Source organism: Sceloporus undulatus, chromosome 8 (genome assembly GCF_019175285.1).
Source record: "Sceloporus undulatus isolate JIND9_A2432 ecotype Alabama chromosome 8, SceUnd_v1.1, whole genome shotgun sequence".
Taxonomy (NCBI): domain Eukaryota; kingdom Metazoa; phylum Chordata; class Lepidosauria; order Squamata; family Phrynosomatidae; genus Sceloporus; species Sceloporus undulatus.
The window spans coordinates 35,194,193-35,211,353 of NC_056529.1; the positions used below are offsets into that span (position 1 = coordinate 35,194,193).

Below are 17,161 nucleotides of genomic sequence, written 5' to 3' on the forward strand. Positions count from 1 at the left end.
TTGGGTCAATAATTTTTGTATTTGACTCTGTTAATAGTCTTCTTGCCTGTATTTGAGTCTGAGCTTGAACTGATTTCTTTGTGCCCATTGTCATCTTGCTTTTCAATGATGTAATTATATTCTGATTTCAGGATCATATTTTTTCATCACTAGTAGATGTCACCCTTTTTCTTTCACTTTTCATCTATGTTCCTTCAATATTTCTGTGTTTGTGTCAGCTATTTAACTGTATGCAGTTGCAGCCCAGTATACCAGTATACCTGACATTATTCAACTGATTCTTTTAGTTATTATGCAGTGTTAAGTCTCTGGTCTTAGGTCCAAAATACACTGCAGAAATAATCCAGTTTGAGACTGTTTTAACTAACCTGGCTCAGTGCTAGGGAATCCTGGGAATTGTAGTTTGTTGTAGCACCAGAGCTGTCAGACAGAAAAAGCTAAATGCTGCACTAAACTACAATTCCCAGAATTCTCTAGTATTGAGCCAGGGCAGTTAAAGTGGTCTCAAACTGGATTATTTCTGCAGTGCGTTTTGGACCATAGTCAACTTCATCTTGACAAGTTTCAGGCTTGAATTCATTTCAGGACCAAAATCTTACCTTGCTTCTTTTTCTTGTTGCATTCCACTATTCCTTAGCTTTCAACACTCTTATACTTGAAATAATGTAATTACCTTATTTTATACTCACAATTATAGTTATCTTATTTAAGTTCAAAATTGTTATATTTCACTCGAAATCAAATATTCCCTCTTAATGAATTCCTATACTATAAAATAATCCATTGATATGCTTGTTGACCTCTTATTAATAATCAAGTAAAAGCTTCCCTGTTTTTTCTTATCTTTCTATTATCTCCTTGTTTCATCTATAGCTTAACCTCTTATCTGTTAATCACAATCTATTAATTAAAGTCTAAATATCTTCAAATCCTCAACCATAAAGGGATACCTACAATAAATATTTGTAATGTTCTCTAGCTTATGTTTTCAGATATCCTGATCATGTTAACCCTCCCCTCCTCTTTTCAATTTCCGCTAAATCTCAAAACAGTTACACTGGCAAAATAAAAGTGGCTTCAAATAGACTTGAAGCCAAGCTGTGGAGACAGTATACAAAGTGAAGCCAAGTGGAAACTGACCCAAAGCCATGTGCTGGGTCTAAGAACTAGAGTAAAAAGGAGCTCCAGTACTCCATCTTAATGTGGAAAATGCACATCATCACACGTGCATATAAACAGCATGGCACCAGTATGGGACTGCAAACATGGGAAAGTTAGAAAAACAGGGCTGGTTACTGATAATGCAGTGGATGTAATTACAACATAAACCAGACAATCCAACAGGGAGCATGTATGGGGAGCCCTCCATGATTGTGCTTTGTCAATGTGTCACTGGGCACATTGGTGCACTGTACATGTATAGCACTGTGCGACTATGGCCCCATACAGACAGGCCAAAATAAAGCTGCTTTGGGTCACTTTGGAAGTATGCTGTTTCAATGATGCATGTGTCCTAAGAGTCTGGAAGCTGCGCCAAAGCCACAATTCAGTCCTAAGGACTAAAGCGCAGCTTTGGCGCAGCTTCTGGCCTCTTAAGATGCATGTGTCATTTAAACAGCATACCTCGAAAGTGACCCAAAGCAGCTTTATTTTGGCCTGTCTGTATGGGGCCTATATGACCAGTCACATGGCCATAACAATAACAACAACAAAAATAATAGGATTTATTTATATGCTGCCCAATCACTGGGAATCTGGGTGGCTTACAACAGAGGGGATAATACAAGGCAATAACAATAAACATGAATTGAAAAACAAATGTAATATAGCAGTGTATTAAACAATAACAATAAAATAAGATAGCGATTAATAATAGCAATAAATAACAAAAAGAATACATAGCAATTATAGCATACAAAAATACACCTAGTAGGATAGCAGCTGGATGGGAGGAGGGAGGCAATTGGCAGTCAGAGGCAGCATGTTCATGCGATGGTGCTCATGCACAGTGGGAAGGCAGGAAAAAAATAACCGAGCAACCTGGCTTGACACCCTATGGTGTGGATAGCCCATAGGTGTTCAGCCCACCTTGGGTTGGCCATGCGGACAGTGGGGCTTCCACCTGCTTTCATAAAAACTGGTAGCCCAAAGTGACCCAAAGCTGCTTTATTTTGGCCTGTCTGTTCGGGCCCATAAATCAGTGTTTACAGTCTTTACTTAATGTATGTAGAACACTATTGTGAAAGATCTATGTCACTCAAATCATTTTTAATAGATTAAACTTACTATTCAACCCATTCTCATCTTTAAAAAGGTGGGTGGTGGTGGTGGTGGATCTGCCGTGTCCTACAGGAACACAATAGTCGCTTTGCTCATGATTTTCTTAGTCCCACCACATTGGATCAGTCTAGGTTATCTCTGGTGTGACAGGCTGAAAAGTAGCCCCACAAGCACCTCTGAGTTTCCTTTATGGGGCGGGGGGGGGCACTTTAAGTAAATTTTAGATGTTCTTCTATTAAATTAGTTTTCACATCTTGCTGTTGCCTGCCATCAGTGTCTTTGTCAGGCAGGCAGGCATTTTGCCATGCCTCCAAAAGTCCCTAATATCACATATTTTAACTCATTTGTTCAAGTAACAGAATCTTGATAATAAAACAAAACCAAGCCATTATAATGCATAGTGCAGTTATCCTGCATGATAGAGAATTGGATTAGATGGTCCTTGTGATCCATCAGATTTTAAAATCAGATTTTAACCCATTACAAAAAGATGCATAAAACCGAGGTCGAGGAGAGGTGATAATTATGTTATTGATACTCTCAGAGCTACACAAAAAGCCACTTTGGAATACAGCAGCAAATTCAGTGTAAATCTAAAGTCTAATCTTTCCACATTAACCAGAAACCATCCCCCAAATCACTCATCTGCATGTCTGCCTGTGAATACAAGTACGAAACAGCATAGCACAGAAATCTCCTTTATGTATGTATTTTAAGAGGCATGAAGAAAAAGAAAGCATGGGCAAGAGAAAGCATGGGCAGCACAGTGTGTTCAGAGTGTCCACAATCCTTTGCATAATAACCTACTGTTTTATGATGATAATCCATAGAGCTGGAGAAAAGCACTTATTTGGGACCACATTTTTCTGTTCCACCAACATTCAGTATTATCATAAAGAAAGCTGAATCAAGTAGGTTTGAGATCATGTTTGCAAAACCACAGAGGGATAAACTATGGACAGAAATTCAGTACTCTTAAGCTTGTCCATTTCTCAGGGAGAAATCCACACTCTGCACTTACACAGATATGCCTTGCCATCTTACTCAGTCCCAGAGAGAGAGAGAGCTTCCATCACACAATACTCAAAAACTATTCCATACATAGAATCATAGAGTTGGAAGAGATCACAAGGGCCATCCAGTTCAATCCCCTGCCATGCAGGAATACACAACCAAAGCACCCCCAACCGATGGACATCCAGCCTCTGTTTAAAAACATGCAAAGAAGGAGAAACTACCACACTCCAAGGGAGTGGGTTCCACTGTCAAACTGTGAGAAAGGTCTTCCTAATGTTGAGGTGGAGTCTCTTTTCCTGTAGTTTGAATCTGTTCCTCCAGAACAGCAAAAAACAGAGAATCTATTCTCTGGAGCAGCAGAAAACAAGCTTCCTCCATTCTCAATATGACACCCCTGAGTGTCTCTTAAGGCATAATTTCCAGATCCCACACCATTTTGGTCGCCCTCCTCTGGACACGCTCCAGCTTCACAACATGCTTTTTGAATGTAATTGAATTGAATTGAATTTCATATGTAAGCAAACCCTTGATTCCGGCTCCTGAAGTTGCTGAGTCCCCCCCCCCCCCGCCCCTTTAATCCTCTGTAGTACAAAGCAGATGGGTATTGAAAGAATGTGTGTGGATTCTTTTAAAAAGAGTTGCCAAGCTTGGGTATGAGTGGGCTCAGTGGTTGCTCCTTTCTCAAAATAAAACAGTTACTGCAGTTTCCAACCTATCCGTTGGAATAGCTTCCTTTCCTGACTTTTCAACCACTGGGAATGCTCAATAGTCCCCTAGCCAGCAATGAAGGACTCAAAAGATTCATGAAGCAGCAAGAGAAGAATGGGAATCAAGTTGTTCCTGGCCCTGCTCTGTATACTTTCATTTGAGATCTTGCTCCTAATACTAACCCTGTTTGGACCCTGAAATTTTCTCCGATTTATGAGTTTAATTTGTAGCTGCTAATTTGTGGTTGTTCTGTTGTCATGCTCCCCAAGTCTTTGCCAGCATTTCTTTTACCTCTGATTGGGGTGTGTGTATATGTGTGTGTTGGACATGTATGTGTGTATCTAGGAAGAAGTAATTGCAGAGCATGTGTGGAATTGCTGAGTATGGAGAATACCGCACTGCGTTCTCAGAATGTTCTAAGAACCCGATGAGAACGGAACACATTTAAGAATACCGCACGTATGTGTTCCAGTCGGGTTCTCAGAACGTTCTAAATGTGTTCTACATGTGTTCCAGGGAGGGGACGGATTAAATGTGTTCCCAGCGAGCTGTAACGTGATGAGAACGTTCCAACAGAGGTCTGTGCGGTATTCTTATCCGTTATCAAATCCATTCTCTTATTCCTCCGTCTCCTGATTGGCTGAAAGAATGACAGGCAGGGAGGCAGGGAGGCAGGCAGGCAAGGGGCTGCAGTGAGGGAAGGTGTGTGTGTGTGTGTAAGGGGGGGGAAGAAGGAGGGAGGGAAGGGAGGAAAGTTGGGACAAGGGAGAGAAGAGGAAAGGAGGGAAAGAGAGAGAAAGAGAGAGGGAAAGAGGGGATCAGGGCAGAGAGCAAGAGGAAGAGGGTCTGGCTGCTTCTGCAGGGGGCCTCTGGTGTCATGTCCAGCGGGGCTCCTGTGCTGGCAGCCTGCAGGAGGCAGGGATGGCAGGGATGCCCAGGACCTTCTCCTCCTTCCCTCCAGGAAGGAACCCACAAATGCTCCTCTGTTTGGAGCACCACACAAAAGCAAGCAAACAACTCCCAGAATTCCATAGCAAAGAGACAGACAAGAGTTAAAGTGGAGAGGGAAGCTCACAACCTGAAGGCACACATTACATGCACACACACACAGGAGGCAAAAGGGTGATAAGCTGCCCAAAAGGGGAATTGGGATGACAGCAGAGGACTCTTCTTTTCTAACCGGTTTAAAGAGCTGCTATGGCTGCCGGGGCTCTGCCCTTGGCCCAGTCCCCTCCCTGGCAACTTGCTTTCCTTCGGCTTGAAGGGACCTCCATGGAGCTCCTCCTTCCCTCAAGGAAGAGGGGACCAGGGCAGAGAGCAAGAGGGAGAGGGTCTGGCTGCTTCTGCGGGGGGCCTCTGGTGTCATGTCCAGTGGGGCTCCTGTGCTGGTAGCCTGCAGGAGGCAGGGATGGCAGGGATGCCCAGGACCTTCTCCTCCTTCCCTCAAAGAGGGAACCCACAAAAGCTCCTCTGTTTGGAGCACCACACAAAAGCAAGCAAACTCCCAGAATTCCATAGCAAAGAGCCAGACCCTCTCCCTCTTTCTCTCTGCCCTGGTCCCCTCTTTCCCTCTCTCTTTCTCTCTCTTTCCCTCCTTTCCTCTTCTCTCCCTTGTCACAACTTCCCTCCCTCCCCTCCCTCCTTCTTCCCCCCCCCCACACACACACCTTCCCTCACTGCAGTCGCTCGCCTGCCTGCCTCCCTGCCTGTCATTCTTTCAGCCAATCAGGAGACGGAGGAATGAGAGAATGGAGAGAATGGATTTATCTCGGCTTGAATGGACCTCTGTGGAAAATGTTCTGGGAACGGTTTCAAGAAAAAGGAAGCGCTGTGCGGTAAAATGCATTCCAATCACGTTCTGATCACGTTCCAGTTTACTCAATGCGGTTCCAGGAACGTTCTCATCACGTTACGATGCAGAACGTTCTGAGAACGATATGCGATAATCTCCTATGTGTGGTCATTTGCTCCATCTTTGTGTTTGGTGAATAATGTTGGGTAAAATGTCCCTTTAAGAAGTGGTAAGATAATTTCTATGACTGTAAATGTTAAGAAATACCAGCAGTCAACCCTAATGCTATCACCACTGTATATCAGGGCCCTGGAACCCAGGACAGGTATTTGTTGGAGAAGTGGATTGTAGCAGACAGTGTATGTTGACAGAAGTCAGAGCTTTTTATATATTTTGCAACAGGGAGATAAAAGCCTCCAAGGACTTTGGAAGAAGTCAACTGTGTCTATGCCTTACTTCAGGTTGGTCAGTGCTTTATTGCCAAAATATTTATGTATTTATTTAGAGTATACCCTGCTCTTCAGCCACAATGGCTCTCAGAGCGTCTTACAATTATTATTAATTTTTAATTAGATGGTTCCCTGCCCTGAGGCTTATAATCTAAAAAGACACGACACAAAAGGAGAAGGGAATAGTGGTAGGGAAGGGGATCAGGTCCAGCAGTTCTTCTCTCCCTCTGAGGCCTGGATCAAGGCAGATGGACTGGAGGGAGGGCTCTCCTTCTTCCTTTAGGCCAGTCCTGATGGCTCTGGCTGGCTTTTCTCTCCCTCTGGGGTCTGTTGAAGTCAAATGGCAAAGGGAGGGCTCATACTGGGCTGTACTTCTGCACTCTGCTGTGAGCTACTATTGAGATCAAGCACCTCAGACAGTGCTGAAAGTTGGCACCTCTGTTTGGGCTTAGTTTTTGTTTGTTTTGGTCACTGCACACCTGAAGGACATAGAGGAGAGCCAACAAATAATAGGTCATATACAGAACTCTTTGCATAGCCTATACAAACCGGTGTTAAACAATGGTGTGGAGGTGTGGTGTATGCATACCGGCTGCCCCCACACAGCTCCCGCGCTGGTGTCATGCTGCGTGCCCAACCACATGGCAGGGGGTGTCACAGCACTCTGTTGGTGCAGTGTTTAAATGCGCTGTGCCAAAGGAGCATTGAAAAGTGATGGCGGCAGCTAGGCTGCCCTTTGGTCAGGCCCCACTTGGAATACTGTGTCCAGTTCTGGGCACCACAATTCAAAAGGGATGTTGAGAAACTGGAGCATGTCCAAAGGACGGTGACTAAAATGGTGAAGGGTCTGGCAACCATGTCCTATGAGGAATGACTTAGGGAGCTGGGGATGTTTAGTATAGGGAAGAGAAGGTTAAGAGGTGATATGATAGCCTTGAAGGGATGTCATATGAGGATGGAGTAAGCTTGGTTTTTTTTTTGTTTTTGTTTTTTTGCTGCTGCAAAGACTAGGACCGGGAGCAATTGATGTAAGCTACAGGAAAACGTCAACGTTAGGAGGAACTTCCTGACAGTAAGGGTTGTTTTGACAGTGAAGCACACTCCCTCAGACTGTAGTGGAGTTTCCTTCCTTGGAGATCTTTAAGCAGAGGCTGGATGGCCATCTGTCAGAGATGCTTTGATTGAGAGTTACTGCATGGCAGAATGGTGGCTGGACTGGATGGCCCTTGGGGGTCTCTTCCAACTCTATGATTCTATGATTCCGCAGCATGAAAGGAAGCTGGGTTTTTTGTGGCTTTTTTTGCCTTGCGGAAAGGCCAGATCGGGGTTGTGGCATGCGGTTGCTGTTGCCCTGATCTGGTGAGGAAAGGCCATCTGTTGAGCACCTATATAGTTTGAAGTTAGGTCCTAAGGAGGGTTGCATCTTCAACCTGAGAGGAAGAGTGATGGGGTTATCGGGGGGAGTAAAGAGGGACTCCACTGCAATAATAACATTCATATAAATCGAGCACAATTAAATCCAAACAGAAAATGGTAATAAAAATTAACAGTATCCAGTCAGTTATTGTTCCTCTAACACTGCCTTCAACAACCATTCCTTTATGTGGAGATCTCTTTGATAGTCTTCAAATGCCAGCTAAAGATGTTGCTGTTCACCTTCGTGTTGCATTTAGAGGGAGTTAGTCTTGATCTTGCTACTGTTTTACATTGGACTGTGTACTGCTTGTTTTTCATGTCATTCTTAATGCTGGTTTTAAAATCTCTGAATGATTCTGTTTTTATTGTTAAAATCTTACTGTTCTAATTTTTGTTTTGACTGTTGTGGCTGAAGACTATATTGAAGAGGTAGGGTTATGTATTTTAAGATAATGAAAAACTCCCGCAAACCATAGGTAGATCAGAAAAGTATGAACTATGGCGTCTTTCATAAGCTGAGCTCTGTCAACAATTTAAATTTCTACAGTGGCACACAATACATAATTGAACTATGGAATTTACTATCACAACATGTGGTGTTAAGGGATGGAAGCATCAAACTCTTCCTTTATAAATTATATGCAAAAAAAGCAGCTCGAAAAAGTTTATACAGGTACTTGAAACATTTCTCTTAATTTCGAATGAAAAGCAAGTGGGGCCAGAACACATTCACGTCAGTTCGCTAGTTCAGCAAATTTACGTGAATTTGAATGTGTTCGAACTGACTTCCCATTGCCCAAAGATAGCTTGCCATTGCCTGAAATTGCGTGTGATCACCTCTCACACAATAATGTGAAACCCCATGATTGCGTTTGGACTGACTTCCCATTGCCCGAAATTGCGTGGGGTAGTCTATCACACAATAATGTTAAACCCCATGATTGCGTTCGGATTGCCATTTGATTATACTTCCAATTTCCCTTGTCTAATAAACCCCTTAGACCAGGGGTAGGCAACCTTTTTGAGCTGGGGGCCGGGTTGCTGTCCCTCAGACAACTGGGGGGCCGAAGCCAATAAATAAATAAATAAATAAATAAATAACTTTTTAAAAAAATAATTAAATAAATAAACCGGGACAAATGTAGGACAAAAATTCAAATGGAGGACACTTTTTAAAAAATGGAGGACACGCTAACAAATTTGCTGATTTTTAAAAAAATGTTAATATAAATGCATGTTTCGGAGGCTTCTATAGACACTTGCCCCCCTTGCCCGCCGCTTGCCCCCCATTGCCCGCCTCCTCCTGATAGGCCAAACGCCCCACGCCCTCACGCGAGAGGCCAAAGGCTCCGGTGGCAATCGGCGGCAGGACCGGGCTGGGGCCGGTCCCAAGGCCTTGCCGGGCCGCATCCGGCCCGCGGGCCATAGGTTGCCTACCCCTGCCTTAGACTTTCTGGAATGTGGAGCTCTATGGGAGTGAGGAACTGATCAGAAAGGTCTGACCCTGGAGATTGATGGATCAGGATGGCTTCCTAAAGGCTTGCAGAGATATCCCTATTGCTTTGGCGGTTGGTTCTATCAAAGCATTGGCTAATTTCTGGAATGGACCTGAGCATTCCCTCTCACAGAGGGTCTTAAATCAGCAGCCCAGTTTCATCCCATCTTGTAAAGTATAGTAAATATGGATCTGATCAATGTACTGTAACTCTGAACCCCGCCTGTACTATGATAATGAATACTTCTCAGTTTGTGTAAAGCTTTGTATACCAAAAATATAAGTTTGATTCCAAGGTATCTCAAGTCCCCCCCCCCCCCCCATGCTCTGTTAGCTGATGATGGCAAGATCTTAATCTGAAATCCCGTGGAGCTGCTGCTATTCAAACAGACATTGTGGTAAATGGGCAAATATTGGGCCCGAACAGACAGGCTGCTTCGGGTCCCTTTGGAGGTATGCTGTTTAAATGATGCATGTTTCCCAAAAAGGCCAGAAGCCGTACCAAAGCTACATTCCAGTCCTTAGGACTGGAGCATGGCTTTGGTGTGGCTTCCAGCTTCTTAGGATGCACAACTCACTTAAACAGCACACCTCCAAAGTGACCTGAAGCAGCTTTATTTTGGACTGTCTGTTCGGGCCCATTTTTTGTTTTTATAAGGTGGCTACTTAAGTTCCTGTTAACTGAACATTGAAACATATACTACAAGTTATTATAAAGAAGGAGAATGTTGTACAATAGGACAGCGCCAGCTTGGCATGCAGATGGCTCTGCATTTAATTCCCAGTATCACCATTTAAAATGCTCAGGTAGCAGGTGATGCGAAAGGCTTCTGTTTGGCATGGAGAGCTGTTTCCTGTAAGAGCAGCCAATGCACAAATAGTCTGACAAGAGATGAGACACTTTCCTGTGTTCGATGCGTCTTTGCAGTTAGTCATTGATAAGGGAGTTGAATTTTACTCATGCACAACTCTGGATGGTTATTAATAATTCACCCTGTGAATGATAACTCTGTTGCATATTGTCTAGGGCAGGAAAAGCTTTGTGTCTAATTCACACCTGGAAGGAAAATAGTCTGATGATCAAAACATTCTCTCTGTGAAGGAATAATTTTTGGAGAGGACAGGATGGGGGTAATTGAGAGTGATGGGGTGCACTGTGTGTTACCCAGTGCTGGTTGTAATGACTTAACTGTAATTATAAGATGGGGCGGATGTAAAATGTTGCAGTACACACACCAGTGTGTGTGTGTGTGCCTTTGGAAACAGAGCCCTGATGGTGCAGTGGTTAAATGCTGTACAGCAGCCACTCACTCACAAACCATAAGCTTGTGAGTTCAACACCAGCCAGGGCTTCAGGCTCAACTCAGGCTTGCATTCTTCCGAGGATGTTGCTAAAATGAATACCTAGCGTGTTGGGGGCAACTAGCTCACACATTGTAAACCGCTTAGGAAGTGCTTAAGTGCACTGATAAGTGGTATGGAAATGTACTTGCTATTGCTATTCAGAAACTTCCCCCAAAATTCTGTTGCCTGTGCTGACCAGGGTTATTGGAGGGAACATGTAACTCCCTGGTTGAAACAATTTCACTAGCCACCAGTTCATTTCCAGACACAATTCAAAGTGCTGGTTACGACTTTACATACTGTAAATACAGCTTAAGCCCAGACTAACCTAAAGATCATATCTCCCTATATGAGTCTTTCTGAGTCTTAAGATGCTTGGGGGAAAGGCTTTCACTCATTCCCACTACATTCGCAGAAACATCAGGTAACGACATGGGAAAGAGCCTTCACAATGGTTTCCCCCATGGAATCTAGCACACTTTCTGTTCTACCTTTGCTTTTATTTGAACAGGCTTTTGATGATTGAGGTGGCAATGCAGAAATATGTTTGATGAGGTTTATGTACTATACATTTATTATTATTGTCATGTTTTTAAAAGATGTAATATTGTTTTAAAGTACATGCCTTCAAATCACCTGTTGACTTATGGGAACCCTATAAGTTTCATAGGATTTTTTAAGGCAAGGAGTCCTTGGAAGTGGTTGTATTCTGCTTTGGCCAGGCCCCACCTGGAATAATACTGTGTCCAGTTCTGGGCACCACAATTCAAAAAGGACACTGAGAAACTGGAGCATGTCCAAAGGAGGGCAACTAAAATGGTGAAGGGTCTGGAAACCATGCCCTATGAGGAACGACTTAGGGAGCTGGGGATGTTTAGCCTGGAGAAGAGAAGGTTAAGAGGTGATATGATAGCCCTGTTTAAATATTTGAAGGGATGCCATATTGAGGATGGAACAAGCTTGTTTTCTGCTGCTCCAGAGAACAGGACTCGGAACAATGGATGCGAGCTACAGGAAAAGAGATTCCACCTCAACATTAGGAGGACATTCCTGACAGTAAGGGCTGTTTGACAGTGGAACACATTCCTTCCTTGGAGTGTGGTGGAATCTCCCTCTTTGGAGGTCTTTAAACAGAGGCTGGATAGCCATTTGTTGGGGATGCTTTGATTGAGAGTTCCTGCATGGCAGGAGATTGGACTGGATGGCCCTTGTGATCTCCTCCAACTCTATGATTCTTTGATTCTATGGTTTTTCCAGTTCCTTCCTCTGAAATGTAGCCTACAGCACCTGGTATTCATTGGTGGTCTCGACTCATCCACATACTAACCAGAGCTGATCTTCCATAGCAATCAAGATGGGATGTGACTTGGTGCCTTAAGTATTTAGGCCTGGTTTGATTTAAAGTATTAATGTTTTAATATGGTAGTTTAATTGTTTTTCAACTGTTTTATCATTAAGTTTCAATTCATGCATCTTGTTTTAATCCATGTTGTGAGCCACCTTAGCTCCCACTCAGAAGAAAGGTGGGAATGCAAATTAAATAAATAGAGATGTATTCTGCTTTAATTCCTGCTGGCATGTGAACACTGTGTTCTCTATTACAGAGAGTAATCTACTGCACAAAGCCGGACATTTGCAAACCTGTCTCCAATGGGATAGAGCAGGAGCACAAAGTTTCACATAAATTTGTATCTAATTCCTAACTCTATTTTGTAATTCTGTAGAGCTCTTGCTGATGTTATGCGTCCAGAAGCTCCCTGTACAACAGATCGTATGGAAAGAGATCTCAATATTGTTGTCCATGTGCAACATTATGAAAATACAGAGACAAGACCACCTGCCAATAATTTCCGTAAGTTTGCCAATAATTTGCGTACGTTGCGCTGTGTTGTTTTATTGTTTTGCACTATCATGGTTGGAGATGTACATGATGGCAGGAGGCAACTTCTTGTAAAGGAGAGACTGCCTTTTATTGCCTTGTTATTTAATTCAGTGGTAGTGAGGACTTTGCATTGGAACTGGTCAAATGATGGTAGAGTGTGGATTTCATTGTTGTTTGGCTGGACTTTTGATATTCTCATCTTGTAAAAGAGGTATCCTGGCTCCTTGTTTTGGCTAACTTTAATATCTTGGAATAAAAAAATAGACAGCCATACATGATCCTGTATACATTTATCTGACATAACATGCTACCAGTTGTGCACAGAATTGCAGTATTAGCTAAAGCAAGAGTAGACAACAATACAGACTGTGAAGCAGTAAAAGTATGATGGCCTTCTGTTTCTATCAATATATTTGTTAATAGGCCAAGCTGAAATAATTTACAGACAAGTTGAAAGCTTCAAAGGGCTAATGGTGTGTTGTATCTCTGCAATGTATAAATAATACTTTATAAGGAGGGTATCTTTATATGATCAGGTCTGGTAGTCAGTTGTGGGAAATACTTAAATATACATTGGAGAAGGGGTGGAAAAGGGTAGTGGGTTGATTATCCCGTATTTGAAATGCTTTGGACCAGAAGTATTTTTGATGTTGGACAGATTTTGGAATAATTGTGTATACATGTTGAGAAATCTTTGAGATGGGATCCAAGTCTAAACATAACATTTATTTATGTTTCATATACACCTTATATACATTGGTAATTTTATACACAGTGTTTTAAATAATTGTGTACATGAAGCAAAGTGTGTGTACATTGAACCATCAGAAAGCAAATCAGCCACTCATGTGGACAGTTTTGGATTTTGGAGTGTTCTGGATTTCCCAATAAAGGATAATCAACCTATATTATCATTTCTAAAAACAATGGAAATAAAACCCACCAGTTTAATGACCAGGAAATTATTAATTAGATCAGGGGTTGGCAAAATGCACCCCAGAACAAAATGTGGCTCCTAAGACTGTTTTTGAGATGTTCAGCTCCTTCAAACTCTCTGGGTTACCATTTTTTTTCTGGCCAAAACGGGTGACTTTTTTGATATATAAAATGAATGTATAAAGTTTATGGTGTAAAAATGAATATTTTTAAGGATGGCACAGTGCTTTCATGCTTGGGGTTAGTTTAGAGATGTGATAATGTGATTGAGTTTCATTGATGTGCATCAGCCACTTATCCTCTGCTTAAAGTCATGTCTGTACAGTTGTGGCATTTTGGCTAAGTCAGTGGTTCCCAACCTTCCTAATGCCGTGACCCTTTAATACAGTTCCTCATGTTGTGGTGACCTAAACCCATGAAATTATTTTCATTGCTACTTCATAACTGTAATTAAATAGGTGTTTTCCAATGGTCTTAGGCGACCCCCATGAAAGGGTCATTCGACCCCCCAGGTTGGGAACCACTGGGATAAGTGTTGCTTAGGTGGGGTGTGCACCTAAACCCAGCGATATGTCTGGTTGATTTGAATTATTGTGATCTAGTCGCATAAAGGCTAATGGCTGTTTTGGAACTTGGAGTTCCATATTTGTTGAAGAGGTATTTGACAAGGGAGAAATGACTATGAAGTTCCAGGATTTCTTTTTTTCTTGCATAGTGACATGAAATCTGTTTCTTTTTGGTCAGTTTCACCTATTTGTTTGCCTATGATCCAGTTCTCTTGTTTTCCAAGATTAATCTGCAAACTGAAATACATACTTATTTACTGGTTACTAAAACATATTGGTCTGTTGGAGAATACTGTATAATTCATGACATTTTACATGCAGGCAAGGCATACTGTATCCAGGCTTTTCGTTTACTTCTTCCAGATATATCCATTTCTGTCTCCTTCTCTCCTTTTAATATCCTCTAAGAAATCTAACCTTGCATTTGAAGGCCTATGGCAGTGTGTATGCCAACACTTTAAAGTAGGCGCTCTAAATGTCATGGTACTGTGGTTCCTGTAATGTTTCAGGTCTGGCTATGTTAGGGCTGATGAGAATTATAAAGCAGTATTACCCCCGACTTATCCATGCTTTATTCAAAATCCATAGTTTTGACCCCTAAACCTGCCCTCGACTTATACATGAGGTCTCCTTATAGTCAAGTATAGGTAACTTTGCTAGTTTGCTTTGGGATGGAAGAAAACCCATGCAGGAACAAAATTGCAGGTTGGAGAGGGACTTCTTTCTCCTCTCCCGTTTGATTTGTAACCACATCATCTTTTTCCTACCCTGATGGCCCTTTCCACTAGGCTGCTATATCATGTCTGTTATTCACTACCACTTGAAGCTCTGACATGTGTAAGCAACTCATAGTGGCGCTGGTACTTATGGAAAGACAAGCACCAACTGAAAACCAGTCGGAAAGGGAAATTAAACAATCAAACAAAGAATAGTGAGTAATATAATGAAAAATATATTGCAGATATTCAAAACACATAAATTCACACATAAACAATATAAAAAGACAGCACACTGTATCATATAACAAGGCCATGTAGGTAATCCTCAGTGGTTTAATCCTCAATGTGGCAGTCCATATTAAACAAGGGAGTCAGTAGACATTACTGTATACAGTATTCTTTTTCTGCTTGTAAAAACGCAAACCTTATACAGTACTCGAATCACGTATCTTTGGCAAGATGTAATAAAAAATTAAATAGTCTGTAACAAAAGACTGTAGTAAAGCTTTAGCAGACGACTACTCCCAGAAATGTACTGCCATTTCAATAATTCTTCCTCCCTGGTTATATGAAAATAGCATTTTCCATAATTATCCAAAATGTTCAGTAGTGATTAGATGAAAATAATATTTTCTATAATTGTCCACAAGTAACGGATGAAGTGCTCCAGGCTCCATGCTGACTGATATAAAGAAGCATCTTTGTAAACAAAACATAACACATAAATACAACAGGAAAAGAATATAAACAGAGATATCGCACACTTACCAACTTCCAGACGAAGCAGGCAGTGTTTGCATTTGTATGGATACATATTCAAGTGTGGAGGATACCAATTTTTAAACAGTTTAACATGACTTAATGAGTATAGAAGTGTTAGGAAGACGACATGCTCTCTTGATCCCTGTCCCTCTTGGCTAGCGGCTCAGGGGCGCGCGGCTGTAACTAATATGTTACGTTCTATAATTAATTCATCTTTTAGGGAAGGGCGGTTTCCATCCAGCTTGAAATTGGCCATTGTAAAACCGCTGCTAAAAAAGCCCTCCCTAGACCCCCTGATTCATAATAATTATCGTCCTGTCTCGCTGCTGCCTTTTTTGGGGAAGGTGATCGAGAGGGCGGTTGCCATTCAGCTTCGATCGATCTTGGATGAAACTGATTTTCTAGACCCATTTCAAACTGGCTTCCGGGCAGGCTATGGAGTTGAGACTGCCATGGTCGCCTTGGTTGATGATCTCCGTCTGGGCATGGACAGGGGGAGCGTGTGTGTCCCTGTTAGTGCTCTTGGACATCTCAGCGGCCTTCGATACCATCGACCATGGTATCCTTCTGGAACGCCTGGGGGAGTTGGGAATTGGAGGCACTGCGCTCCAGTGGTTCCGTTCCTACCTCTCAGGTAGATTCCAGATGGTGCAGCTGGGGGACGTGCGCTCCGATAAGAGGGCCCTTACATCTGGTGTCCCTCAAGGAGCCATTCTGTCCCCCATGCTATTTAACATTTACATGAAACCGCTGGGAGAGATCATCCGGAGACATGGGGCGCGGTGTTATCAGTACGCTGATGACACCCAAATATGTTTCTCTGTGTCTCCGACTGATGCAGTGACCAGGGATGGCATCTCTCTTTTAGATGCCTGTCTGGAGTCAGTAATGGGCTGGATGAGGGAAAACAGACTCAGTTTGAATCCAGAGAAAACGGAAGTACTTGTGATAGGTTCCCCAGGCCCGGGGATGGAAATATGTCCACCCGTCCTGAACGGGGTCATGCTCCCCCTGAAGGACTCTGTCTGCAGCCTGGGGGTGCTTCTGGACTCGTCGCTCCACCTTACATCTCAGGTGGATGCCACAGTCAGGAGCACTTGTTATCAGCTTCGGCTGATACGCCAGCTGCGACTCTACCTGGGCCGGGGGGACCTTGAAACGGTGGTACATGCTCTGGTAACCTCTCGGTTGGACTTCTGTAATGCGCTCTACATGGGGCAACCCGTGTACCAAACCCGGAAGTTTCAATTGGTGCAGAATATGGCAGCCAGGCTGGTCACTGGATGCTCCAGGACCAGCCATATAACACCTGTTTTACAAGATCTACACTGGTTGCCCATCCGTTTCCGGGCACAATACAGTGGTGCCTCGGGTTACGAAATTAATTCGTTTCGCCGCCGCTTTCGTAACCCGAAAAGCATTCGCAAGCCGAAATGCCATAGGCGCTAATGGGGAAAAGCCGCGATTTTGTGCGAAAAAGCGCCAAAAAGCAGCAAAATTTTTTTCGTAACCCGAAATAACCTTCGTAACCCGGAACAATTATTTTCAATGGATTTTTTTCGTAACCCGGAAATTTCGTAACGTGGGTATTTCGTATCCCGGGGTACCACTGTACAAGGTGTTGGTTATTACCTATAAAGCCCTAAATGACTTGGGCCCAGGGTACTTGGAGGACCGCCTCTCCCCATATAATCCGCCCCGCACTCTCAGGTCGGCTGGGAAGCAACTGTTAAGAGTTCCAAACATGAAACATTCTACGCTGGCACAAAGGGCATTTTCCAGCTCGGCCCCGCAG

General features: G+C 43.0%; 1 protein-coding gene across 5 annotated transcripts in view; it reads left to right on the forward strand.

Annotated features, from left to right (window-relative positions):
* The window catches only part of SHISA9 (shisa family member 9), a 308,193-nt gene that overhangs the window by 25,174 nt on the left and 265,858 nt on the right, over positions 1–17,161 (forward strand). For all 5 annotated transcript variants that reach the window (XM_042438395.1, XM_042438394.1, XM_042438397.1 and 2 more), the window contains exon 2: positions 12,226–12,353. In XM_042438395.1, the coding sequence (XP_042294329.1) occupies positions 12,226–12,353 (128 nt within the window). The remainder of the gene's footprint in view (positions 1–12,225; positions 12,354–17,161) is intronic.